Source organism: Sordaria macrospora, chromosome 3, assembly GCF_033870435.1.
Source record: "Sordaria macrospora chromosome 3, complete sequence".
Taxonomy (NCBI): Eukaryota; Fungi; Ascomycota; class Sordariomycetes; order Sordariales; family Sordariaceae; genus Sordaria; species Sordaria macrospora.
In genome coordinates this window covers 1,989,672-2,017,481 of record NC_089373.1, presented here as the reverse complement: position 1 = coordinate 2,017,481, position 27,810 = coordinate 1,989,672, and the positions used below count along the sequence as shown (strand labels likewise).

Here is a 27,810-nt window from a genome sequence, read left to right as displayed (position 1 = left end):
CATTGGAATCTTTCTTGTTTTTGTTTTAGAAATTCTACAGAGCTCTCCCTTGAGGTTTCCATCACTGTGACCACCAGCTCCTAATTCTTTAATTCCGTTTACCCTCCAAAGAACCACCGAAACATTGTATCGGTTGTTGATTGTTATCCATTATCTTCACTGAATCACAGTACCTGCACCTTGCTTGAGGCAGGTGCTTGTGCAGTGCAGGAAGCAGCTTTCATCCCAACTTGGACCCAAGAGAAACCAACCCCTCCAGATAACGCTGACGGTACCGTGACCACCGGTACAATGACAATGGCTTCGTCCTCCTCCGCCGCGTTCCACAACAGGCCGTCGTCTTCTGCGTCCGTGGCATCCTCTCGATCTTCCACCACTAATCCCAGGAGAGCTTCCGGTGTGCCAGCAGGTGCTGGATCAGATGCACATGCGACTCCACCCTCAGTATCAACTTTGCAACAAAGACGGTTATCACGAACGGCAAGCAAAGGGCAGCTTAATAAGAATAATGCAGAGGGTGATTTAACACAATCCTTGAATCACCTCTCCATTTCTCTGGCGTCCCCGTCCTCCGCGACTTCACAATCTCCTTCTCCCAGAAAGAGTCCTCGTACTGCCAACCACCCGCCGCCACCTGCCATCAGTCCCCTGCGGCCCCAGTTTTCGTCTCCGACTCCGAGTGCTGTATCGCCAAACGGAACGACATCCCGCCCCGGTAGTGCTATGCGGAACGTATCCTACAGCGGGGCTCCGTCTCGCTCACAAACCCCAGCACTCCGCCGAAAAGCCTCCATGAACTCGATCCAGGTCGCCCACAACAACCACGGCCAAGGCCCATCACTCTCACGTCGCTCCTCTTCTGTCAACCTCACCCAGTCGGCCGCAAAAAAGCCACCCCTAAACGATATGTACCCCGAGACGTCCGAGTTCAAAGTACCGCCGACCCCGCAGTCTATCGCTAGTGACCACTTCAAGGCTGAACTTGAGATCCATCACGGGGAAGAACCGAGCCTGCCGGCTGAGACAGTCGTTATTTTGAACGACGCATGCTATGGACATCGCTACTCTCGCCCGCGGACATCCAAGGCGAACTTGAGCACGATTGTCGAACGACCCGAGAGAATCAAAGCCAGCGTCTTGGGAGTGTCGGCTGCCTATGTACGTCTGGGCGAGAGGCATCATGACGGCTCTTTCCCGATCCATCCGGACCAAGATCCTAAGAAACTGCCATCGGTACCATTTGTAATACAGAAGACGACTCGGCGACTGCCCATCACATCTCAGACAGTAACCAACGTACATGGTACGAAATGGATGGAGGAGCTCAAGACCATGTGCGATACCGCGGAAGCCAAGTTGGCGACGAATGGGAAAGAACTCATACGCCCGGACATGGATCGTGGACCCAATGCGGAAGAACCTGCAAAGTTCCATGAAGGCGACCTCTATCTTTGTGCCGAGTCACTGGAGGCTATGGAGGGAGCAATGGGAGGCGTCTGTGAAGCAGTCGATGCAGTCTTCAGGCCCGAGGGCCCGAAAAGGGCTTTTGTAGCCATTCGACCGCCTGGTCATCACTGTTCTGCATCATATCCCTCCGGCTTTTGCTGGGTCAACAATGTCCATGTTGGCATTATGCATGCAATTCTGAGCCATGGCTTGACCCATGCCGCCATTATCGACTTTGACCTCCATCATGGCGACGGCTCCCAGCAAATCGCTTGGCAGCACAACTCAAGGGGTGTAAAGGCTACAAAGAACGCGGCGGCATGGAAGAAGACATCGATCGGGTACTTCAGTCTTCACGATATCAACTCGTATCCGTGCGAGACCGGCGACGACGAAAAGGTTATGAATGCAAGCATTTGTATCGACAATGCACATGGCCAAAACGTCTGGAATGTTCACCTACAGCCCTGGAAGACAGAAGATGAGTTCTGGGCGCTGTACGAGACCAAGTATACCACCTTGCTTGAAAAGGCGCGCAGCTATCTGGTCACACAGGCGGAACGCTTGCGAGCAGCAGGCCAAAACGCAAAGGCAGCCATCTTTCTCTCTGCTGGTTTCGATGCCAGCGAATGGGAGGGTTCCGGAATGCAGAGACACAAGGTTAATGTTCCGACAGAGTTCTATGCTCGATTGACTCGAGATGTAGTACGTATAGCAGCAGAAGTGGGCACAGCCGTAGAAGGCCGAGTTATCAGCGTGCTGGAGGGAGGTTATAGTGATCGCGCACTTTGCTCTGGCATCATGAGCCACGTTTGCGGCCTTGCTGGAGCCAGTGCTACTGGAAATGGTCAGGTTCATGATCAGTACAAAGCTTCATGGTGGTCTGCTGCCGAGCTTGAACGTCTGGAGACCACTTTGATGACTCCTCCGCCTGAACCACCCAAGCCCCCTAGGAATGTTACACCACCTACCTACTGTTCACCTACACATGCCTCTACAGCGCGGTCTGTAGCGCCACGGAGAAGTATGTCCGGACTTCATCAGCACGCACTCATGGCAGCCAACAGGCCATTGTCACCAATACCGTCGAGAATACCGACGACCCCTGCTCCAGAAGTCTCTTGGGCTATCGCAGCCTGTGAATTGAGCAAGCTTCTTATTCCGAGCGACCGCCAGACAGACAGCTGTACTCACACAGATCTCAATGCCGAGGCCACCAAGGCTCGCCGGGAGCGTCAGTTAACCCACGCGAATACCTCGTCTTCCGATGCCGGCACTGCAAATGCTTCGGACCGGCCTTCTACTAGGATGACCTTGAGGGAGCGTAAAACCAAGCAAGCAATGCCTATCAAGGAGGAGGATACCGACGACGATCGGGCAATTGCTGTGTCCGTAGGAGAAACCGGTGTGCCTCGTGGAGGTGCTCGTGCTGCACGTAGTCGACGCCTTAGTGCTGCATCGACCATCGTCCCAGACAGTGTTGACTCATCTCCTCCAAGCCACAGATACTCAACCATGAATGCGGGAGACGACGGAAGACCGGAAACATCCATGAGCATTAGGCCTGAGTCTTCAATGAGCGTTAGACCGCAAGGAAATGCTCTTGCGGTCAAGAAAACGCGGGGACCAGCAAAGAACAAGTATGCTCTGCAGGCACCAAAGATACAGAGGAAGACTTCAACATCGACCATCGAGTCAGCAAGGAGCTCCAACGCATCCTTAGTATCACCAACTCCAGCCTCTCACTCCGGCGAGACTCAGCCATCGAACGGCAGCAATGGCGACGGCGTGGATAACTTGACTGGCGGGATGAAGAAGGTTAAGATCACTCTTATCACACAAGCCCAGAAAGAGGCTCGCGAGCGGGAGCGCGCCGCGAAAGAAAACTTTTCCACCGCCAACAATGATGCGATATCCGTCGTAACCTCCAACCTCGATGAAAACAAACCTCACCACCAACAACAGCCCACACAGACACCCGTTGCCGCCACGCTCCACTCGCCCACCGAAAGCAACACCAACAGCTCCCCCGCACCATCCACCCAGTTCTACACCCCCAACTCACAAGGCCGGAATTCCGTCTCCTCCTCCGAAGACATGGACGCCACGGAGAAGTACCCCGAGCTATTTGCCCACCACCACCAGCACCATCAAGTCCAAGAAGTGGACGGAGACGGCGACATCGACATGGAAGACCTCGAAACACCAGCCCTCACTTCCACGCCCATGCCAGGCCGTACATCCTTCCCTTTGCCGACGCGGCCTTTCCAGCCTGCTCGAAACCCAACAGGCCATCAGGAGAATTTCATCCAGTACCAACCACCCACTACCATTACCACTACCAACTCTACTGCTACTGCCAAGTCAGCGCAAACACCAACTAGTCCCGGAACTGCTGCTATGAACAGGAAGGACGTTCCTGTGTTCACGGCCACTTCAGCAATTCCCTTTTCGCCTCAAAAGACTTCCACTTTGGAGCAATTGCAGCAGCAGCAGCCTGCCGGGTCTGAGTCTCCGGCGCCGTCTACGCCTGCTTCGTTACCTAGTGTGATTTTCTCTGGTCAGAAGCAGGATGAGGAGACGCCCGAGAGAAATTAATTTCGGCAGGCAGCATTTTGTATATGTGTACCGGCAGGATAGAGATGAAGTGTTGGGTTTCATGTTCGCACAAAGTATTGTAATGTTTTTTAAACCTTAGAGATTTTGGTGGTGCAGTCAGCTTCAGGGATCTATCTATTCCTGTATGTACTTGGTTTTTGTGGCGCAAAGTTGGGGGTCGTGGTGGTGGTGGGTGTTTGGAGCAATGCCTTTTTTGTAGACGGATGGATGGCTTGGATGGCCTGGATGGTTTGGATGGTCTTGATACTTGCTTACAGTCGAACCAAGTCCAGCTCTCTCGGGCTTGTTCTCGGCTGCCTATCATAGTGTCTGGATAACTAGTTGAATACCGCATTGTCTTTGAGTGTCTTCCCTTGCTGCCATTTTTCACCAGACCAAATATGAACATTGCATTATTACTGGAGGTGTATTATCATTCGTTCGGTGAACAAGGTGTATTTTACTAGAACATAAACCCCGAGGAAGAAAAGAAAAGAAAAGAGAAGAGAGCTTTATATACATAAAACACACTTAAAAAAAACCGAAAATAGTAGGGGGTATTGTAGCTCTTCATAAGTCCGTTCAGCCGTACATATCAGAGTCAAGAAGAACATCCATCTATCGTATCAAAGCAAAACCTAGACTAGAATGGTAACAAAATATGAAATGGAGTGGCGTGCTAAGCCTCAATAACAACCTTAAGCACCAAGTTTCCTTGGCCATCACTCGTCCGACTAGCCAGTTCAAACGCTCCCTTGGCGTTCTCCAGCCCTTTAAACCGGTGGGTAACCATGTCATCCAGGCTCGGTAGAGTGAATAATCCAGCACCGGATTTGCCCTGGTTACACAGCATGCGGATGCCGGTAGCATAGGTGTTCGCGTAGCGGAAGATACCGAGAATGTCGATCTCACGCAAATGGGCAACCGACAACGGCAGTGTCTGGATGGGGGTCCCCATGCCGACCATAATGACTTTGCCTCCTGGCCGGGTCGCATACAGAGCTGTGTGCATGCATACTTCCTTGCCGGTGCACTCAAAGGTGATGTCGACTCCAATGTCTTCGTCATCACTGTCGAGGATAGGGTTCTGGGTAAGGGCTAGCATGTCGGCGGCAAGAGCTTTGGCGGAGTCAAGCGAGCTGCGGAAAGGAAGCGTGCTGGATGGTGTGACAATGCCATCTAATGGGGTGGATGAGCCGGAGCTGCTGCTGCTGTTGGTGAATATTGAGGAGCTGCTGGAAGAGGTGTGAAGCGGTCGTGGAACGACGTAGCCGTGGGTTGCGAACCCCTTGGAGATGGCGTAGTCGACGCGGCCTTGGTCCACATCAGTGATTGTCACCTGTGTGCAACCTGCTTGACGGGCCATGGCTGCGGTGAGTAGCCCGACAGTGCCGGCTCCGAGTACCAAAGCCGTAGAGCCAGGAGTGGGACTCGCTCGGTTGACCGCATGTATCCCAACTGAAAGAGGTTCGAGCAGGGCTGCTGCATCAAAAGAAATGTTATCAGGGAGCCTGCGGAGTTGTCAGTAAAGCATTGATACCAGAAACTCTTGAGTGGGCTTACTTGTGACACCAGATGGCCGGGTGATTGATCCTCTCTTGGAGGGTACCTTGGTAGTGAGGGACCGATTTGGCACTACTCCTGAATCTCATATTTTTGCAAAGATTATAGCGACCCTTACGACAGATTGTGCATTGGCCGCATGCCACACCAACTTCAAGGGCTACCCTGTCACCAATGCTAAAGCCCGAGACCTGGGGCCCTAAGGCAGCGACAACACCGGAGGACTCATGACCAAGTGAGAGGGGCATGCAGGCGCAAAGGTCGCCATTGGCAAATTTCTTGTAGTATGAGACATCGGAGCCGCAAATACCTGTCGTCATGACGACAATTTGAAGCTCACCAAGTCCAGGTTCTTCAATGGTTCGTCTTTCCTACATTCACAATACCTGTGTCAGATCTTTGTGTCACAAGACAAGAGAACCGAATGAGCGTTGTAGAGTGAAGATTACAGATACCAGGATTGCTACCTCCCTTTATTGTGTAACGCTCCCAACTACATCCAGGAACAAGGGGATGAGAAACTTACCAATCGCAGATCCCGCGGGCCATGCAAGACGGACGCATTGATGGATGAGGCCTTGGACAGGACGGGTAGGTGCATCGGTGCGTGCTCACATGCTGCAGAGGGAGCCATATTGGGTGAGATGACAACAAGGACGTGGGATAAGAGTGGGATGAAGAGGTGTGATTATATGGCTTGGCTTGATGAGGCTCAAAAAATAGACCGTTGTGTAGTTCGAGAGAGTTGGGACAGTGGGTGTCCAAGTGACCGTGGGTCTGGGATATATGAGGAGCTCGGTTGAAAGTTAGAAAGAATTTATTGGCTGTCCAAAATGTCTTTGATCGTGGCAACCACAGGGGAAGAAGACCAAAGGGGAGATCGAGAACTCGGAGATAGATGGCTAGGCCCTTGTGGAGGCGGAATGATGTTACCCCTGTTCACTGAAAGAGGCAAAAGTAGAGGGAAAGTATTTGGCAAGATTCGAGAAAGTCCAGGCCAAACAAATGCACGTGCTTGAAGAATGTAACAGGAGTTCGATGATGGCAACTTGGATGATGATCAAAAGAGAAGGCCAGAACTCACAAAGAACCCCCACCCCTAAGTATATTAATTTCTTGGACCATCGCGGTATATGATGTGTCCTTCTTTGGTGACGTGCCTCAGTCAACTATTTCCATGGTCGAATTAGGATGGCTCCATCCAGGGTCCAGAAAGCATGGATTAGTGACAGCCACAGAGTAGGATGGCATGGAAGGCGTCTGAACAACAATGGCTCCTTAGCACAGACTCGAACAAGCTCACCAGTAAGAGATCTGGCGGTTATCTCTCGATGTCTGGGAAAAGGTCAAAAAGACATGCGCTCAAGGCAGTCCAACAACTCCCTAATCTCGGGAAGAGCATGCAAGGAGACCAGCAACTGCACAACTTTGCTCGGGAAGCTATCATGTATGCTTGTTGACGTCGAAAGGGCAATATTGAGGTAACAGCTTATCCGGAACCGGAGAAGATCATGGGCTCAAGGTACATGCGTACGTAGTAGCACAAGCAATAGCCGAAGCTTTGACATGCCGAGAAATGATACTTGTAGCTAGGTACGAGGCGTTATACACATGGTTGTGGAAGCATGCCTGTACGGGCCGGATGGGATGGCTACCGCGGCCATTGTGGAAGGTTTGACTATGCCATGACCCATGTTGCAGCTATATGCGTCAGGTAGCAGCAGAGGATACCATAGCCAGAGGAGAAGAGCACTGACAAATCTCCTCGGGATGGCAAGCAACTGAAGCCGTTGAGCCAAGCTAATATGGCAAGGAAACGGCGGCATGTTGGAGTGTTGTTCCGCCTACGCCCAGCTCGGCCGTATAGGGGTCCATTGGTAGCAGTCGACATGCCTGAGCGAAGCAATCAAAGCAGGGGGGCCTGTCTCGACCGTTGGTAGCGTCAACTCGGCGTATTCCTGAACTCGGACAGGACCCCCCCAAGCATGGAAAAAGACAGACAGGGGGTCGGGCGATAAAAGACGGCATTCCTGGATACACTGTGTGTCAACAGACGCAGATAGTAGTAGGTAAACAGCAATATCGAGAAGGCATTTGATTCCACATGTTGCGGGAGTATGGTATGTCGTTGTGAATGTGGTAGCGCTGCATATGATTCGGTGTAACTTGGAGAGCCACTGGGAGAGCCACTGGGTCCATTAAGGGTAAGGTAATGCGCTGTCAGGCCAGAACACAAAGGAACCCATGTTGTGATAACGCATATATCACTCACATAGTGCGGCACGGCCAGCAATGTGGTTGATGAGAAAAGTGATATACGAGATGCAGCCATGTCGTGGAGGACTGGTTGGAGTTGGTGGTGTCGGGTTGGTGGCTGATCCGGAATCTACCCGTTGACCCATGATTTGGAGGATGGTGTGCGAGTTGACAATGGGACGTGGCCTTGTCATCGCGATCGAGGATCGTGGAGCATGGAGAATGGGAAGAAGAACATAAAAGTGCACGGGATGGAAGGGTAGCACAATCCGAATCAACATGGGAAGATGAATTGTCAATGGAGTGAAAGTTGATGGAAAGAGGAAAGGAAAGAAGGGAATGATGGAGGGACGGTTGCTTAACTGACAGTTGCAACAACCAGCCAATCAACGTTGAGTATGCTCCAGATTGTGACCCCACAGGCCGTGATAATCAGATGGGAAGGAACCACTTCTTTCCCTGGTGAACCTCTCTTGCGTCTTTCCCCCCCCCCCCCAGGCCGTTGCTCCTTCTCAAGTCTCAGAGAACATGAACATTTCCTCCGTCCTTGCAATTTACCACTGCACTTGAATGACACATTGATCTGGTCAGGCTTGCCCTACTGCGCACCACATGGTCATCGATATTCGCACAGACAATGGCAAATTGCAAGATGCTACTCTGTGGCCCTAATGCAGCGGGTGAGGCGCCCGAATAACGCCTCCTTTTCCGGCAACTGCTGGACGGCAGTCAGATGCAATCATGCACCGCTGCTAAACGAGGCCGATTCCGCTGTCTTGTGAAAGATAACGAAGGCATATGCCCTGGAGTGAAGCACAAGCCGCCGGCGGAACCAGCCATGACTCCCCGAGAAGTCGTGACACCCACGGACAGCATCCTCAGACAGCGTCATGCTTCCTGGCTATCTCGACATCCGACAGCGGCGAGCACAACGCCATGATTCCTGAGCTTGGAAGTTCTATCACTTCACATGCTCTCAATCTCCCTCCGATCTAAACTAAGCAGTTCGTCCAAGTTCGACCCACGTGTCAATATCAACGACTCTCAACATCTCTCGCAGAGGTTGACGCAAAATGGCCTTTGAAACACCATCGTGATTGGTCCAATTCCTCGATTTCTCTCGGCTTCCCTGCAGCATGGATAGTGAGCTTCAGACGCGACTGTACACGGGCTCAACCCCTGACCCCACCAGTTTAGTGTGTTTATATTGAAGCTGTCAGGTACCAGCGCCCTTGTGTACTTTATCTGCCTGTCCCCCGTCTTGCCCGTTTCGACCACGGTTAGTGCCTACACGTACGTGTACACGACGATACAGAGGTCTCTGGTACTCCCCATTATGAGCGAGCCGCCACGAAATAGTGGGGCATCTCCATCTCCAGCTCCATGTTTGGCATCATCTCTTCCCAGCCGCGGACAAGCATGAAATGCTGCCGTGGTTCCTATCAGGACACGGCTACTTCCATGGTTCTGGCCAAATAAGGTTGTTCATCCATTACGCCCACTTGACGCGGCATGTTGTATAGACCATCTAAAAAAGCAACGAGTTCATGTTGCGTCACCTCGTTCCCGCTCGCCTTATCATGATGCCGCTTCACTTAAGAACAGAAAGCAACCGCCTCGGAGACACCACCGTTCAACCAAACTTGCCTCCCTCTGCCTATCGGATCATGACATGTTTGCAGCAGCCAATTTCATGCCCTCGTCTTTTACATACTGTTCCAGCAGGGTATGTGTCTAGCTCCCTGATGAGTGAGACCGGGAAGCATCCTTCTTGCTGGACGGGGACCAATCCATACTACATGTCTGTATGCAATACTTGAAACATTCGGTCCTGAGCTACACTGCGGGTCGTGGCTGGCGGCTCGCTCAACAAATCAACCGCCGTGCTACAATTTGAATCCTTACGGCTTCAATGCGAAGCAGACACCCATCGCCAACTGAACTCTCCATCCCATCTGGGGTGTGTAGGAAGGAAGCATATGGTCCGTGGAACACGTATAGACTTCCGAATGCCACCTTGGACGACACTCCTAAGCCACACATCATGACCTGCAGAACCTCGGAATTCGACTTGGAAAGCACATAGCAAAGATCGGTTTCTATCTGATACAATATCGACGTAGAAATCGGCTTATCGGCTAATGTTGGAGGCATTCCTTCTCTCGGCTCTATCACCAATCCTAGCCATCTATGCTGACAGTTTGGCTTGCCACCACTTATGTTGTATGTCAGCCAAACCAACCTGTTACAGTGCCTCCTTATTTCTAGTTGTATGGCCCACGGGACATGGCAAGCTGCCATGTAGCGTTGGGAGCCTGCAATCATCATCTAGAGATGCTTCTCAAATAGGAAACAGAAGTCAGAGGGTCATCGGCCCTATCGGGCCAACACGAAAGTCATGTTTCGAACTTTGCGCTTTGATCCGAGTCAACTGTCCAAATATGGATATAGTTCCCAATTGAGCACATTCTCTCCTTTGCCTTTGGTTTATCCGTTTTCAGGAGTCTCTCGTTGCTAAAAGTCAATACTTGGTTATCTCGCCCGATACTAGGTGAGCCACGTTACAGGTTGAGGAGATCAGTTGTAGCTAATTAAACGCATCTATTACTCGTAGGTAACACATGTCTTCACCTTCCTCTCCTTTTCCATATGTGAGTTGAGACCGCTCCGGCGGAGCGTGGCTATGGTACAATGCAGACCAGCCCAACATGCTCAACTGGTCAGCCAAGGTGCCGACCATGTTTGAATCTCCTAGTACTACGACGACCAAAAGTCGCCGGGCCTCGGACGACAGCTTCCAGGTTCGTGGGTACATCAGAGTCTCCCCCTTTCTCATACTTAGTATCAAGTTCTCTCAAGGCATCTGTTACTGATGTTGACCAAACCCTCTTAGGAACGGTGACTTAACCGGTCAACTGTCTCCTTTTGACATCCGATAAGAAACACTCCAAGTTGGATAACCAGACGGCCTGGTCCCTTCTCACGATAATTGTCCTCGTCAGTGTCGTCACTCATCCACGACGACTTACCCCTTTCACGTCAACCCCCCCCTTCCCGATTTTTACAGTTCTTACCCCGTTTGCCACGGCCGGCTATCTGGCATAAGGACTTACATATCACAAACAGATACCCGAGACAGAGGCGAGGCGGTGACTGCGCAGATCATGCTCATGTTCATCCGGCTGCCGGTATTGTTGCAGAAATGGAAACCGGCAGAGGAGACTACTGTACAACTTCCATTACAACCTCAGCCACCGCCTAACGTTACCGCGTACCAAGCTTTTGAGGCCTATGTACACACACAGAGTATCTGTCTGTATGTATTGCCTGGGATTACCTTACGACACTTTCAAAACAGCTGGAAGAAGCCAGCTAAGTAGATCGCGAGCCGTGGTGGCAGATGACGAATGTTCTTTTTTTTTCCACTTCACCCCTAGAACGTACAAACATTGCCTCAAGCCCACGACGTACCCCCAACTGAATCAATATGCACAAATGCGTGTTCTTCCACCCCACGGAATTCGGAACGGCAATATACCGAAATGGAACGCACTGGGGACGGCAGGACGGTAGGACGGTTATGGCGGCTCGTCCCTCGCTTTTTTTCCTTTTTTTTTTTTGGTTTCATTGTAACTAGAAAGAGGCAGAGCCGCATCATAGAGAATATTGGAACTTGTGGGGGATTCTCGCACTATATAAGTAAGGAAGTAAGGATAAACCGTGGGGGGAGCGTAGTAGACGTTTTGCGGCCGGTCTGCAGAGTCCACTACCATACAACCAGACAGGCAGCCCCTAGCTTTGACGGGTCAGGGAGATTACCTAAGTACGGGACAGTTATGCAGCGGTAGAATAGAGACAGAGAAAGAGATAGAGAGGTCACCCGGAAAATCAAGAGGTATGTCTTCATAGATTAACAGTGGCACATAAGTTCGGAACACCGAATAATCCAAGTCTGGTGAGAAGCCAAAACCCAGCTCCTGTGGAACCTGGCAGGTTTCAGTAATCTTCCAAGAATGCGTTAGGGTTTTGAAGAGTCACTTGGAATGAGACAACGGAGCTGGTTGATGAACGTCTTCGACGTATGGACTACGGAGAGTGAAGTTACTTATGATTCCGAGTAGTTAGGGAGATAGATTCCATCCTCACGATTTTGTTGACTGTTCGTGTACGTTTATTTCCATGAAAACAAAAACAAAGAAAAAAGAGGAATCACACCCGAGAGATCAAAGCAGACATCAGAGCGACAGTCATTTACAAGTACAACGAACATCAATAAATATTCTACACTGCACACCATCCAGCATCTACCTAACCCTACCTAGCCCTTCCTCCTTACCTCCTCTCCCACAAACTCAACCAATCATCTTCTCCCTCGGCCCCGTCACCAGCTCGAACTCGCCCGGATCCAGCTGCAAGCTGTGCCTACCGCCCGTCATGCTCCTCAGCGCGCTATCATACTTCATCATATCCTTCAGCGGCGCCTTGCCCACAATCTCCAGCATGCGCACCACGGCCTTCTTGGGGTCTCTCAAGCTCTGCACGCTCTCGTACGGGTCAGGCGGCACATAGACTTTGCTCAAGTCGATGCCTCCTCCTTCACTAACAAACGCCGCGTCTGCCTCGCTCTCCTCCGGTGTACGAACCTCGAGCACCGCACCGCCCCGTGCGGAAACGAGGTCGTGCTGGATTGCGTGCGAGGCTTCCTCGGGACAGTGGATGGTTACGTTGGTGAAGGGTTCGAGAATGCCAATTCCACCGGAGGCGTGCGCCTCCTTCAGACAGGCGCGCACGGCTTGGAGAGCCGCGTTGGTGATGTGCCCTCCGGTGGTCTGGGTGGGGCCAAAGAAGTCCGTCTCCGGGTCGAAGGTGATGGTGACGTGGGTTTTGCGCACAGGGCAGTTACGGCGCGGACCGCGCGACAGGCCGGCGATGACGCCGTTGAGAAGTTGTTGGCGGACGAGCTCGGCGTCGAAGGGAAGCGATTCGTGGTCCTCGGTGCCTTCGGGGAGCGGGATCACGATGTGGATGATGTTGCCGTCGCGCTCGATGCAGGACTCGAGGATCGATTCGTGGCGGTGGTGCTCCTCGACGGGAACCAAGGTGGCGGTGCAGGCGGCTTTGCCGTTCTCGCCGCGCATGGGACGGTCGAAGACTGCTCGTTGCGGTGCGACGGGGGTGAGCAAGCACTCGGAGTACTCGACTTCGATGTCGCCCCAGATGGCGGTGTCGCGGTCGATCTTGTAGTGCGTCAGGAGACGGTGTTGGGCGATTTCAAGATGGAGGAGACCCATGCCCGAGAGGATCAGCTGGTCCGTCTTTTCGTCTTTGCTCCACCGGATGGAAGGGTCTTCGCGCGAGAGCTTGCCGAGGGCTTCTTCAATCTTCTCGCTGGCTGTCTTGGTGTACGGCTCGATGGCGATGAAGGCCACGGCGGGTGGGGTGTCGAGGGTCTTGATATGGACGGCTCGGAATTGCTCGGGGGCTTTGGGGTTGTGGCTGCCGGGGAAGGTGAGCAGGGTGTCGCCGGTGCGAGCTTGCTTCAGGCCGGTTAGAGCGCCAATTTGGCCGGTGCCGAGGTGTTGGATGTCTTGGTAGTCTTTGGCGGAGACGTGAAGGAGCGCTTGGGCTTTCTCAAAGGAGTTCATGTTGCTGTTGTAGAGGTGATTGCTGCGATTGAGAGCGCCGTGATAAACCCGGACGAAGCTCATCATGCCGCGACGGGGGTCGTCGACGACCTTGAAGACGTGGCCGATGGTTGTGATGGGTGACTGAGGGTGAGCATGGTGGCCATGGTTCTTCTTCTTCTTGTCCTGCAGAGTAAGAAGCTTCGATAGTGGCATCGCCTTCTTGCCCTGGATGACCTCAACCTCCGGCCTGTCAAGAGGGCTGGGTAGGTAATCAATAACAGCGTCGAGCAATGGCTGCACACCAATGTTTTTGAGAGAGGCGCCGGCGAGGATGGGGGAGAACTTGGCTCCTCCATCCATGATCAGTTTGCGAATGGCTCTCTTGATGGAGGCAGTAGGCACGTCCTTTTCGAGCTCGAGGAACTCCTCCATGACAGCATCATCATACTCAGACAAAGTCTCAATGAGAGCAAGACGTGCCTTGTCCATCTCGGCGCGAAGAGTCGGGTTCTCCTTGCCAATGGTCTCCTCACTCACAAGTGACATTTGGCCGGTGCTGGAGAACTTCATGCCGACCAAGTTGATGATGTCGATGACACCAACAAACTCATCCTTATTCCACCACGGAATTTGGCAAATAAGGGGATAGGTTCTCAGTCTGGAAGCCACCTCGAGGCATGACCTTTTGAAGGAGGCACCATCACGGTCGAGCTTGTTAACAAAGATAAGTCTCGGGATCTTTGACAGCTGAGCAGACTCCCAGACACGCTCGGTATGAGTTTCAACTCCCTTGACTGCATCGAGGATGCAGACAGCACCATCAAGAATTGGCAAGCAACGGTCGACCTCGTAGCGGAAATCCTGATGGCCTGGCGTATCAATCAAGTTGATGCTCTTTGGGTGTTGTCCGGGAGCCAGATTCTGTTGTGGGGGCCAGAGAAAGGTGACGGCTGCGGACTGGATAGTGATACCACGCTCCCGCTCCATGGGGAGGAAGTCGGTCATGGTGTTTCCATCTTGAACATCTGTGAGGAGTGTAAGTGACTTGCTCACTGAACAACGATTATGAAGTATGAGCTAGCTTACTCCCTAGATGTCTGGACAAACCACTGTAATAGAGCATTCGCTCAGTTGTGGTGGTTTTACCCTGCAAAATATGTCAGAACGTCAAGCTTGAAAACACCACCATGACGACTTACAGCATCAACATGGGCAATAATGCCAATGTTGCGGATTGCCTCGACCTTTGCATCGTGAGCTGGGTCGGCGTAGAACCTCTTGAACTGCGGGAAAGCGTTGGCAGCAGGAGAGGAAGCTGCCTTTACCACCGTAGGCAGACTCAAAGGAAGAAAAGCGCGGCGCCCATGACGGCATCCGCGAAGGGGGGCTGCTAAAAGCATGGCACTAACAACCCAGGATGGACGGGTTGGGTTTTGGTGTAAAAGGGGAGATAAACAACGGAGAAGAGGTGACCAATCCCGGGTGCATCACACTACACGGAACAGGTACGTGCAAGGAAAGCAGGGGAATCCACTCGGTCGAGCTTCACAACAAGATGGCACTCTGGGGTAAGGTTTTCATTTCTCAAAAGGGACTTCAATACATGAAGCTGTAGATGTCAAATGACAATCAAGGCATGGTGCTCAAACAGTTGTTGAGCAATCGTGGGTTAGGAAACCGAAGCTCAAAATGAGACTGAGTGAGGGTTGGTGGTGGTGGGGAGCTGCCCTCGAAAGCTTCAAGCTTGGAGCTTACCATACTGGGTGCCAGCTGCCGAAGCTTTAAGGTGAGCTGTCAGGAGCTGTCAGACAGCTGTGGGCTAGAACCTCTGGCCGAACATGAAGATCCCAGCAAAACCCCACTTCCTTCTTGGTGCGAACGACGGAGACAAATGCCGGGGATGCCAATCGTCAACTGAATCCAACTGAAGCCAAACACCAGAACAGGTTCTTATCGACATTGTTGAGAACGTTTTCATTCGTCTTTCGAGTACTGCCCATAAAGTTCGTTCTCGAGTCGTTTCACGTCAAGACCCGAATCCCAAATACTACCGTTATATAGAGTCATAGGCACAGAGGCCTTATACCAACTCGCCTGTTTCCATCACTATCAGCTTTGGCGCGGCGTCGCAGTAATAAGGAGTTAGCCCTGGTCTTTGTGCCTGTATCAGCGGCCTCACCAAAAGCAACGTCATCCCGACCGCCCACGCCGTCGACCATCCCCCTCCTGGGCCTCTTCTTCCTCTCGACCACCTCGCCTTTTCACGACATCGGTTGTCCTGGCCGTGATTCCCTCGAACCATACCGACCCAACATCCAACAACCGAGAGACATAATGGACTATAGCGCATCGATAAACGACACCGAGGCCGCCGGCAGCTCTCCTTGGGGCAACTCCCCTAGCTCATCGCCCCGGCCAACCCGCTCGACCTTCGCTTCTACCATCATCTCCGACGACTATGTGCCCCCGGCTGCGAACAATGGCCTCAACGATGAGGATGGCTTTGGTGCAGGAGACAACGGATTCCAGCGACATGACACCACCGACGCGCCCGGGTCTCAATCTGGCGCCCTATTCTCCGACGATGTTCCCGCAAGCCAGCCGCAGCAGGAGAACCAGGCTTCATATTCGGCCGAGGTCAGCCAAGGCGAGGTCCATCCGCAGTCTCAGACAGAGTCACACCAAGAGCCGCAACACGAGTACGGACAGCATCAGCAATCGCCACAACAACAACAACATCCCCAGTACCCGCCCCATCAGCAACAGCAACAGCAACAACAATATCAGCAATACCAGCAGCAGCCACCGCCCCAGCAGCAGCAGCAATACTCACCAGACCAGCGAGTGCAGCAGCAGTTCCGGAGACCGCAACCGCAGTTCAAGTTACAGGCTAAGATTACTGGACTCGAACGTACCGGCCGCAAGGATCCTATTCTGAGATTTGATGTTCACGTATGTTACAAAGAGCCAATGCGCCTGATCTGCGCTAACCTGAGGTACAGACCAACCTTCCCAGTTTCCGTACGACCCAGTACCGCGATGTACGCCGCCTACACTCCGAATTCATCAAGCTCGCTGAGCACCTCATATCCGCAAACCCCGAAGCCATCGTGCCTGCTGTGCCACCAGCGCTTACCTCTGCTGGTGCCGGAACCGACGAGGATGAGGCTCGCGTCAAGGCTCTGATGCAACGCTGGTTCAACTATATCTGCAGCAACGAGGTCCTGATGAGGGATGACGAGATGGTTCTCTTTACCGAGAGTGACTTCGGCTACAGCCCCATGGTCAAGAAGAAGCAGCCCGCGACTGGTGTGCGCCGCAAGATCCTGAAGCAGTTTGCTCCTCCACCCGATGATACCCCCGAGTTGCAGGAGGCGCGCCCAATTGTTAAGTTGTTCTACCTTGGTGCCATGGATGCGGGTCATAAGGTTGACAAACTTGTCAAGACTCGTAGAGGTATGAAATTATCCCACTGCATTGCCGAAACAACTTCTACTGCGGCTACTAACCTTTGCTCTTGCAGGTCTGGGCCTTGTCGAAGCTGACTACGGCATCAAGCTCTCGAACATGCACATCCAAGAGCCTCATCCCGGTCTTTCGAACGCCTACCGCAAACTCGGCAAGGTCCTCCAGACCGTCGGTGACCTACACGCTGCCCAAGCCACCGCCGAGGCCACCACCATTGGCGATCCCTTCCAGTACCACTCCAGCGACGCCTTCATTGTCAAGGAAACCCTCACCAACCGACAGATCCTCATGCGCGAGCTTCTTCAAGCCCAGGAGCTCACTCGCAGCAAGCTCAACGCCGCCGACCGGCTCAAATCCTCGTCCAACGTGCGTCGCGAGCGCGTCGACGAGGCCATCGCCTCCCTCCGCGACGCCCAAGAGGCCGAACTGACCCTGCAGCACAAGACCACCCGCGTCACTCAGAACCTGGTGCACGAGCGCCGCAAGTGGTTTGCCCGCACCGCCGCCGACATGCGCCTGTCCATCCGCGAGTACGTGATCCGTCAGATCGAGGCCGAGCGCCGCACTCTGGCCCTGCTTGAGAGCGTTCGGCCCGACATCCGCGCCATCGACTCCAGCGGCGGCCTGTCCCGCCTCGGCCGTGAAGCGCACCCCACCGTCCGCCGCGCCAGTGTGGCCGCCAGCCAGGGACCCAAGGGCGATGCGTGGAGCGGTGTCCCCCGCGCAAGACTCGGTGATGCCGGCCCGGCCAGTGGTGCCAGGAGCATATCCGGTAGCTTCATGGCTGGTAGCGTGCTGGGTGTTGGCCCCGGCGTCGGTGTGGAAGGGGAGGAAGCGGGCGGCGAGGATCCGGAGAGGCCAGGCAGCGGCGGTGCGAGGGGTGCTGCAGGCAGTCTGGTTGGTTTGCCAGAGGACGATGAGGATAGAGTGGATGCCAGGAACGCGGCGAGTCGGTTGGCCACGAGCACCTTTTGAATCGCAACAGTCACCCCGGGGCGAAGTGCCAGCAGAGTTGGTAGGGATGCCTCGGGGGGGCTGCTGGGATATCAACAAGAGAACAACACTAAGAACGGGCACAGTAGAACCCGAAGTGGGGGTAGTGCAAGTGGGAGCTTGAAGGGCGGGAAAGCTGTGGTAGTCAGTGGAGCGGGTGAGAATGGACGGGAGAGCAGGAAGAGGGCTGGGTCGGTGAGTTATCAGAGGTTATTATTGGGGTCGGGGAGAGGGTGAAGGTTATCAGTATTTTCTAATGCGGATGGGGGTTGTAAATGAGACGTACAACAGTAGGGCAATTTGCAAGTTTTGGGCAGGAAACAGACAGTATCTTCAGTTAGGACATATAGTGAATGATGACGATGATGGTGATGACAGCATAGAACCAGAAGGCATGAGAAATCCGGGTTCAAACACAGTCGGTCCTCTTAGCTCTTTTCATAGTGGACCTTTCATGCATCTATCTGTATGGACATTCATTCCTCTTGTCACACTTAAAATGCAGAAGGTGGATGACTACAGAGATTTCTAAGTTTAGGGAAAGCTCGAAGTTGCTGACCTTCACAAAAAGAACATATGATAGTTGACCATGTATGTAGTTTCATTATCGGAGTCTCCTGAAGTGCCAAGTGCCACCAACTGTTGCTTTGAGCCGAGCGTGATCAGCGTCCGAGTCCTCCTTAGGTAGATAGCTTTCCCTCATCTATTCTTTGTCATCGTCGTCATGCATCATAATAACAATACTTTAAAATCTATCAGTTTGTCCACGCCATACCGGCAAAATGGATCAAAACTCGTTCTTTCCTTCTTCCTCCATACGGATGAGAAACCCTCTCTCTGCCCGAGAATCCCATCTTAGTAACTATGGTCCCCGATTTCCATGGGGTAGGAGGTATCGTAGGCGGGCGAATGACTCCCGTAGCTGTGGACGCCAGCACTCGAAACTAAGGTAGGTACCCAGCCGTGCCAGCGTTTTAGCCATGACAAGCAGAGCAGAAAGGGAATGGCGAATCCCAGTAGTGGCGAAGCCAATACCTAGTCAATCCGAAAACTCAAAGTCTTGGTAATCATTCTCCTAGCCCGAAAACCCCTGAAGAGCGAGGCTATCCAGATCGTTTGAACCCGAACCAGAACCCTCGCCCACCATCGACGGGCCGGGGTACTCTCTCCTCGTCATGTTCGGGTGGTTGTTGGGGTTATACCCTCCTGGTCCTCCGTGTGGTGCCTGTTCGCGCCGCTTGTTGTTCTTTGCTGTCTCGACCACCTGGAACTTCTTGCCCGCCTCCTTCATCTCCTTCACGCTGCTCATCAGGTCAGCGATCAGCCCGACTAGCTTGACGTCGTTTGTCTCCTTGAGAAGCTCCTTTTCCAGCGCGCCCAGATCCGTTTGACCTTGCTCGGAAGCCGAGTTGGACATTGCTAGTTGGACGTTGGTCACCAGCGCTTGGATCTGGCGAAGGATGTTGTTCGAGGGAACAGTGTACTGAGCCTGGGTATCCTCCGTTTGCTGCTGAGTGGCGTCTCCGCTGGAAAGGTAATCGGGGGGTAGCCGTTGGAGGTAGGAGATGACGGTGTCGAGTCGCTTCTTCATCATCTGAACGGCGTTGTACTTGGCTTGGAGAGCCGACATGTAGTCTAGTTCGGGCTTGGTGAGGTTGGCATCTCTGTTGTTTGCCGCAGCTCCCTTCTGGGCGCTACTTGATGTGGATGCTTCTGCCGTGTCATCTGAGCTCACGGCGCGTCGCTTGCTGCCCTTGACTGTGTCGATGACCTTCTTCATCAGAGGCTTGTCGGGGCTCTCATCCTCGGCGGCTGTTGGGTTGGTAGCGGTAGAGGTGACATTGGCGCTGCCACCTTCCCGCACGAATTCCAGCGCGATCATCTCGGCCTCGCCCGTTTCTGTGGTGTAAGGCAGTTCCCGGAACTTGATCGATCTTGAGGGCTCAGCTGCGACATCCTTCATCTCCTTGTCTTCGCCTTCAGCTTCGGTAGCACTGGCGTCGGCGCCATCGACAAGCTCCAGGTTGCTCTCGTATATCGTCAGTGGTAGAGGATCGCCGGCCACGGGGTTGAGGATTTTTTCAATGTGGAAGCCGAGAAGAACGGCGGACTCGTTTTGTTGGTAGAAGTAGTTGTGTATTGGGAGGTGGGCGTCGATAGGACCGCTCTTGGGCACAAGGGTGTACCATCCGACGAAGTCAAGGGTACGATCCTTGTGGACGGCTCTCACTGTAGAGGGAGAACCTGTGTGTCAGTGGTACTGCTTTGGAGCTGCGCAAAAGTGACATTATAGGGCGACTGACTCTGTTCGAGACGGGCCGTGAACCACTCCGAATCAACCTTGTAATGTTGCCCATTGTGTTCCGTCTTGACAGAGAAGCTGTGCTCGATGGTGATCTGACGGCCATTTTGCTGGCCGATGAGGGCACCCACGATGGCGCCCTTGTAGCCGCGCAGGTAGCTGCGTGTGATGTAGTCGGAAATCTCGAGGATGGGCAGCGGGTGTAGAGCTACTTGTAGGCTGTTGTCTGACTTTTGGGTCGACATCAACGGGTTGACCGTAGTAGCGGCCATGATTTTGAACTCTTGGTCGTGGACTCGTTGCGACTCCCGGCTGTGTTGTTTGGTGATGGCTGATGGTTGACAGTCGACAGCGGGGTAAACGAGGAAGAGATTAGCTGTTTGTTATGGTTGTGGTCAACCTCGGTGGGATTTGTATAAGGCTACTGTCGCCTTTATGGTCGTTCTCTTTTTTGGCGGGATGTTGATTTAAGTTGATTGACGAAGGGTGGTTTCAAAGTATGTTGTTTTAGTGTTGATTTGGTTGCTGAGTGGTGGCAGCTTCTGTAGGACAGTTCCAATGTCGCTGTCGCGTCCCCGCCGTGAACCCGTTTGGCTGCGGAACTGGAGCCTGGGAAGCACAGTGTATAAAACACTTGTCGTCATCAAGACACTATGCTTGTGTCGATGCTTCAAATGGGTTCGTGCGTTTCTAGCTTTCCACTTGTCATTGTTGATTTTGATACACACACTTCCAGTTCTCATAGCAACGACACCAAATCACCAATGGTCTTTTGAAATCAGTACCATGGTATGTTTATAATCAGACTGAACTAGAACCGCAGATCACCTGCCGGTTAAGCCGCGGATCATGATTTCCACACGGAAGTCGAGAATGTGTTAGAAGTAGCCACGATGCTGCCGAGTCTGTCTGGTCTGGTTGCATCACCCACCACTTCAACGTCCTACCGATCTCGAGATATGTCGAGACCACCATCCACCGGACTCTACCTGAATCTTGATATGCTATCCTCGTCGTCATTTGAGGGCAACAAGCAGATTAACCATCTTCAGTCAGCCACAGCTGAGAGGCTTGAGCCATAACATCGCACAAGGCAACGGTCCGCAGTCGCACAGTTTCATCCCACAACTTTCCCCAACCTTCCCCAGGCTCACCAGGGGCCAAATCCACACAAGCATTGGCTCGATCCACAAAACAAGGCCCGAACCACTGGGTTACCCCTGGAAACAGTTGTGGTAGGGTAAAGTTGGGAGCATGCTCATTGGACAATGAGACAAGCCGTGAGAGCTTCAGGCGGGCCCCTCCGAACCACGCAACCTCGGATGTCCTCCATCCACCGATTTGGCTTCAGATATTGACGGCTACTCTTCCGAAGACAGTCCGATCATGGCCCCGGCCCGGGGTGGGGCCATAGTCGGTACACACATGCCGTTCGAGGACTCTTCCCCGGCCCTAAGAGCGGATGGCTCCAACTTGCCGTACAGCCCGGCCAAGGACGCAAAGCACGCAAAGACCAGGGGTAGGGACAGTGTTTTTCACCTGTAAGCTGGAATGCTGCGAGGTGGTGAGCTACCGCTAACAGAGAGAGCTGAGAGCTGCAATACTGCTGCGACATATGCCTATAAAAACTGCAGCTAGCAGCTACAGACAGCCACAGAACAGCCAAGAGCAGATGTGTGAGACGGGTGAGACGAGTGAGACGATCGCTGATGATACTTTCTTTCTCTTCCTCTCCATGGTCATCCAAGAACCATCACAGGGTGGTATCAATAAAGTTTTCGAGCTACACTACACTGTTTATTGTTGCCACCAGTGGCTGGCGGGGGTACGGACGACACCGGGAGACCGGCCTACAGGGTCTTGCTCTGAATGCGGCCTGCTGTATGACTTGCTGAACCCTTGCCAAGGAACCACATGTCTACAGTACCAAGACTGCATGACTTTTTTCTTCAGAGGTACCTAATCAACCACGACCACCTGCCACGAACTTTATTTCTGACAAAGACTTTATTATATTTAAAGTCTTTCCCCCTCCGCTCTTCCTTGAGTACCTTTAGCTCAATTCTTCGAGCAATTCTCAACTCGTACACAACCACTTGAACAAGAACTGCCAGAGCAGGCAAATTCACTTGCTCTGGATTAGCCTATCCTCATCAACTCAACTTCGACTCTCATCAACTTACTTACCCCAATGATCTTCGTCGTCGAGTTCTTCTCTCTACTTCTCAAGCAAATCTTTCCGTCCACCCTACAAACCGACTGAGAGAACACAAGACGAATCTGATCAGCCATATATACTTTTAATCACTCACCCCTAGACATCTCGGTCAGAGGCCAAGATGTTTTCAACCGGAGCCGATATCGAGGGACGGCCCCCAAACACCTCCAAAACAGCCGACGCCGAGAAGGGCACTGGTTCTGGAAGCGACGTTCACCATGAGGTGGCTTCCTTGTCCAGCAGTGGCGGTGGCGACAAAACCCATCGCAAGCTCAAGTCCCGTCATATCCAGCTGATCGGTTAGACTCTATCCTTGTTGTTCTTCATCAACTGACCTGACCTGACTAACACGAGTCACAAAAATTAGGCATTGGAGGTACGATCGGCACTGCTCTCTACGTCCAGATCGGCAAGGGTCTCCTAAACGGAGGACCTGCCAGCTTGTTCTTGGCCTTCACCATCTGGTGTACCTTCATCCTGGCCATCACCATGTGCATGGCCGAAATGGTCACCTACCTGCCCATCTCTTCGCCCTTCATCCGCTTTGCCGGTCGTTACGTCGACGAGGCCTTTGGATTTGCTGCTGGCTGGAACTTCTTCATCTTCGAAGCCGCCATGGTGCCGTTCGAAATCACCGCTTGCAACGTCATTATTCACTACTGGAGCGATGCCGTACCCGTTGGCGGCATCATCGCTATCACGCTGGTAATCTACGGATTGGTCAACCTGTTGGCTGTGAAGTGGTATGGTGAAACCGAGTTCTGGGCGGCGCTGGGCAAGTTTCTTCTCATCGTGGGATTGCTCATTTTCACCTTTATCGTGATGGTGGGCGGAAATCCACTGGGAGACCGGTTTGGGTTCAGATATTGGAAGGAACCCGGTGCTTTCACTGAGCTGTATTACACCGGATCACTTGGTCGCTGGTTGGGCTTCCTCCAATGCTTGATCCAGGCAAGCTTCACCATTGCTGGACCGGATTACGTTGCCATGGTATGTACCCCTTTGCTCCCCTATCATTGAGTAAACAAGACGAAACTAACACCCCCCCACAGGCCGCCGGAGAAGCAGAGAACCCCCGTGTCGTCATGCCCCGCGCCTTCAACGCCGTCTTCTACCGTCTCACCGCTTTCTTCGTCCTCGGCTCTCTCGCCGTCGGCATCCTGGTCCCTTACAACGACGCCGAGATGGCCCTCGCCTTTTCCTCCGGCGCCCCCGGCGCCGCCGCCTCGCCCTACGTGGTTGCCATGAACCGGCTGCGCATCCGCGTTCTCCCAGACATCGTCAACGCCATGGTCCTCACGGCCGCTTTCTCCGCGGGCAACAGCTACGTCTACTGCGCCTCGCGCTCTCTCTACGGTCTAGCGCTCGAGGGCAAAGCCCCCAAAGCCCTACTGAAATGCACCCGCTCCGGCGTGCCCATCTACTGCGTCATCGTCGTTCTCTGCATTGGCTTGCTGGCTTTTCTGCAGGTTAGCAACAACGCGGCGGTGGTGCTCTCGTGGTTCGTCAGCCTTGTGACAGCGAGCCAGCTGATCAACTACAGCGTTACGTGCACCGCGTATCTGAGATGGTACTCGGCGCTGAAGGCGCAGGGGATCAGCCGCGACAAATTGCCGTATAAGGGGCTTTTCCAGCCGTATGCGGGGTGGTATGGCCTCTGCGGGTGCTTTGTTATGACGTTTGTGGGAGGGTATACGGTGTTTTTGCCGGGGCAGTGGAACGTCCCCACGTTTTTGTTCTCGTGAGTTTGCATTTTTTTGCTTGTTACTTTACCTGCCCTGGTCCTCGATGACTTGAGATTACAAATCGGCTGACAAATGTTTTTTGCTTTTAGGTACACCATGATCGGTGTTTGTCCCGTGCTCTTTGTGGTGTGGAAGCTCGTCAAGAAGACGAAATTCCACAAGGCTGAGGAGATTGACTTGTACAAGAACCTTGATGAGGTGGAGGAGTATCAGGCAAACTATGTGCCGATCCCGTCTAGGTGAGTCAAACGTCAAAGTTTGCCGGATGAACAGAAGACAAAGCTGACATTTCCATAGGAATCGGTTCGAATGGGCTCTGGACTGGTTGTTTGGTTGAACATCATATGTTATCTGTCCGGTGCTGCAAGTTCTACATTGGTCCAAGAACGCAAGCTACTCGGAAAAGTATGGGATTGGTGGGACCGTGGACGGCATTAAAACCCTTTATAGTTGGATACAATGACGTACTGGAAGCTAAGCGCCATTTTTTTGCATACGACCTTCCGAGGTTGCTACCTTCTACACCTTGGCGTTGTTTGCGCACCGGTGTTGTGTTTCTTTGTCTTCTTCCTCAAGTAAAACAAGAGCTCAACGTTCCTCAGTTTGTGTTGAACCATCGGCAAGCGTTCCCTAACTTACTCCCGGTCGGATGAATTCGAATTTTAAGCGGCGTAGGAACTGGAATAGCGGAAGGTTGGCTGACAGCTTAAATCTGCTGAGCAAACTGGATTGATTAATACGTCAACATCGGTTGAGTCTATGATAAGCAGTAAGGTCCAGATCTCGAATACGCTCGCAATGACCTTGGGGTCTCCACGCCATCTTCCCTTTATTGTCTTTTCCTTATCACAACTCCCAGGTTAGATTGTCCGATCAAGCGATACACAAGGTGATTCTGTTTTGCAGTTTGATATCGTTTACCAGAGGCCAACGGTGGAATCGACCGCTATTATTTGGCTTCCGTCGCCGGTGAGTATGGAAGCACAAGTGTCTCATCGATGTTTCTGGGCCCTCAGAGTCCAGGTCCGGTGATACAGCTAGCGTGATCATGGAGCCTTTAGTCCGTTATTTTAAAGTGACTTCTATGGAAGAGTGCAGAAAGTCTATAAATCCTCTTCTCGCCGCAACAGACGAAGTAGTTCTCTCTCCAGCCACAGCCTCACATCCGCAGGAACCGCCACCGAGGTTTCTACCTAGCTTTTAAGACCACCAAGAAAACCAAGCCCCAAGCTCTGCACCCCCTCCCTCCAAAACCTCATCCAAGCCAGCAGCTCACTCACTAGGTCCTCTTCCGACAACAATTCCTCCGGACAGACCAGCAAGGCCAACCACGCCGACACCGACCGCAAGGAAGACAAAATCTAGACTAGAAGGGTTTCCCCAAGGAAGTCAACAAGGATCAAAAGAAGACGGCTGCCGAGAGAAATAGCAAGGAGGTTCAAAAGAATAAAGGATATCATTCATAAGGGGTTTTTAGACTGCTTGACTCACTTCCTCTAGAGAAAATATTGAGGCGAGCGAACAAAGAGGTAGGAACATAGCTTCTGACGAGGAAGATTCTTATGTGCAAGGAGGATGGGAAGCGGGGAAGGGCCAGGAAAGAAGTAAAAGTCTGATTCTGGAAGTGGAAGTGGATGTGGTTGTGAGTGTGAGAGTGGTGGGTATGGATGTGGAAGTGTAAAGGAGTGTCAGATGAAGGTGTATGAGAAACTATATGCTGCTGCGGCTGCAGCTGCGATGCTAATGAGGGATGAGTACTACACGATGCGTGCTAACGGGGAAAAGATGAAGAGTAGGGGAGAAAATGGCGAATGTTGGGGACGGAAGGAGTGGAAGGAGGTTAAGAAGATGGGGAAGTGGACTCGGGAGGATGTCAAGAAGAAGAAGGGGAAGGGAAAGGGAGATGGGAAAATGAGGGCAAAAAAGGACGAGAAGAAGGAGAAGAAAGCCGCAGAGAGGGTGGTAGCGGAATATTATCATCGGTGGTGCTATTGACGGGAGATGTGGTCTGGCGGTCGGGAGAGATACCTAGGTATGGAACAGGTTTGAGGGTTAGAGGTACCTACCTCCATGGGGGGGGAAGTCCGAAGAGAATCAAAGTAGCAAGCGATTGTATTCCGTATTCTCTTGTCCTTGTCTCCTGAACATCGTAGAAGTGAATTGCAATCTGTGCTGGGCAACGCTGCCGGTGATTCAATCCGCGCTTCCACCCCACGACGGCCCGGTTCTGTTATGATTCATCTGCTGAGTTGTAGTTTCCCAAAAGTGATGATGAATGGGGAAGATGGCAAGTGCAACTGAGTGCCCCGCCAGTGGAAGAAAAAAACTCTTGCAGGTGGAAGGTGCATCCCACCCACCTTGCATTTGCATTTTCAGGATATTTAGAGGAAGCTGTGGGCATGGCACGTCTTTTACTCTTCAACCCTGGAAAAGAAGCTGGAAAACAAGCATCTTCCCCATCATTGATTGCTTTCACAGACCCAAACCTGCTCTCCCAACTACATTGCACATTTAAAAACTCCAGCTTTCCACTTGGACAAATCAGCGTTCACTTTGTACAACATCCTTACTGCGTGTTCGGGGCAGAAACTTACTCAAAAGCCATTACCTCCGCCTTCTTTCTCGAGGTTTTGGCACTCGGCATCTCATAGTTTCGAAATCTGGCAGTCCGTACAGACAGAACCGGCAGAACCAGAGGCGGAGTTCTTCACGCGATCACGCATGCAACCAGAACAGCACACGCAGGCCGCTTCCCCTCCCCACACTCTTAAACTTTTTTTTGCTTTTTCACAAAAGATTATTGAGCCCCAAACATAGGTCCTCCTTTCCAAAGTAAAACCTGATCTGATCCAGCAAACCGTAGACATATAAACTCGTCTACTCAGGACAACAATCAATCATTAATTTGTTCCAGAGAGCTCAGTCGCTATCAAAAAGGCTAGAGCCAACCTCCCTCGAGTCTCCTCTCTACCTCCATCTGAGGAGACCGTGGTCAACCTGCTCCGGTATCTCTAGCTGACGATCTCTCGTGTAAAATACAATTTCTCCCAGAGAGAAATCGATTCCATCAAAGCTCCAGCGCCACATAGGCCCAACTTTGCTATGAGCAACTCTGGCAAATGCTTCCTCCTCTCCGACACTAATCCATCGACCCCAGGTTCCGCTATGGCCGTTATCTCGGCCACCTCAAAGGAAGGGGCAGCCAGTAGCAACAGGACTGAAGACAGCGGCTACGATTCCGAAATCGACTCGACAGTCTGTAAAGCAGTACAAAACCTTTACATCGACTCGACCCATCCCTATCTTTGTTCTACGCCAAACTGCAAACGTCCAAACATTTCCGATCTTGGGGCACCACCAGTCAGCATAAATAATCGAAAAGGAGAACGAAGACGCCGAAGCAACGCTACCCCCGAGAAGGAGCGAGAAGGAGCAAGAACCACGTTTTCACCACCAGACATGCCATCCCCACCAAGCCGGTGCCCTCCTACTTCTTCTTCCCCTGTTTCAGGCACTCCTAGCCTTGCTTCTGCTGCTTCGGACACTCCGGGCTCTTCGGACATTGAAGACGTGCCTCGGAACTTGTTACGTTCT

General features: G+C 52.5%; 6 protein-coding genes across 6 annotated transcripts; 3 read left to right on the top strand and 3 right to left on the bottom strand.

The window, feature by feature from the left end:
- Positions 1-291: 291 nt before the first annotated feature.
- On the top strand, positions 292-4,423 carry SMAC4_07369 (uncharacterized protein; the record flags this gene model as incomplete). Its single annotated transcript, XM_003347946.2, has 1 exon — positions 292-4,423. One exon carries the CDS (start codon positions 292-294, stop codon positions 4,042-4,044), a length of 3,753 nt encoding a protein of 1,250 aa, XP_003347994.1. The 3' UTR covers positions 4,045-4,423.
- A 120-nt stretch (positions 4,424-4,543) lies between these two features.
- Positions 4,544-6,660, bottom strand: SMAC4_07368 (uncharacterized protein). The gene is made up of 3 exons (XM_003347945.2): positions 6,134-6,660; positions 5,608-5,978; positions 4,544-5,555 (listed from the first exon to the last, which is right to left on the bottom strand). Exons 1-3 carry the CDS (start codon positions 6,239-6,241, stop codon positions 4,724-4,726), a joined length of 1,311 nt encoding a protein of 436 aa, XP_003347993.1. The 5' UTR covers positions 6,242-6,660; the 3' UTR covers positions 4,544-4,723.
- A 5,313-nt stretch (positions 6,661-11,973) lies between these two features.
- On the bottom strand, positions 11,974-15,185 carry SMAC4_07367 (uncharacterized protein). Its single transcript, XM_024655904.2, has 3 exons — positions 14,690-15,185; positions 14,577-14,637; positions 11,974-14,515 (listed from the first exon to the last, which is right to left on the bottom strand). The coding sequence occupies exons 1-3, from the start codon at positions 14,888-14,890 to the stop codon at positions 12,216-12,218; spliced, it is 2,562 nt and encodes an 853-aa protein (XP_024510930.1). The 5' UTR covers positions 14,891-15,185; the 3' UTR covers positions 11,974-12,215.
- A 553-nt stretch (positions 15,186-15,738) lies between these two features.
- Positions 15,739-17,933, top strand: SMAC4_07366 (uncharacterized protein; the record flags this gene model as incomplete). The annotated part of the gene is made up of 3 exons (XM_003347943.2): positions 15,739-16,442; positions 16,493-16,946; positions 17,014-17,933. The coding sequence occupies exons 1-3, from the start codon at positions 15,825-15,827 to the stop codon at positions 17,931-17,933; spliced, it is 1,992 nt and encodes a 663-aa protein (XP_003347991.1). The 5' UTR covers positions 15,739-15,824.
- Positions 17,934-18,112: 179 nt separating this feature from the next.
- SMAC4_07365 (uncharacterized protein) lies at positions 18,113-20,781 on the bottom strand. Its single transcript, XM_003347942.2, has 2 exons — positions 20,255-20,781; positions 18,113-20,180 (listed from the first exon to the last, which is right to left on the bottom strand). The coding sequence occupies exons 1-2, from the start codon at positions 20,523-20,525 to the stop codon at positions 19,027-19,029; spliced, it is 1,425 nt and encodes a 474-aa protein (XP_003347990.1). The 5' UTR covers positions 20,526-20,781; the 3' UTR covers positions 18,113-19,026.
- A 1,459-nt stretch (positions 20,782-22,240) lies between these two features.
- On the top strand, positions 22,241-24,868 carry SMAC4_07364 (uncharacterized protein). The gene is made up of 5 exons (XM_066090616.1): positions 22,241-22,770; positions 22,839-23,461; positions 23,524-24,212; positions 24,306-24,455; positions 24,514-24,868. The coding sequence occupies exons 1-5, from the start codon at positions 22,593-22,595 to the stop codon at positions 24,551-24,553; spliced, it is 1,680 nt and encodes a 559-aa protein (XP_065946459.1). The 5' UTR covers positions 22,241-22,592; the 3' UTR covers positions 24,554-24,868.
- Positions 24,869-27,810: the final 2,942 nt, after the last annotated feature.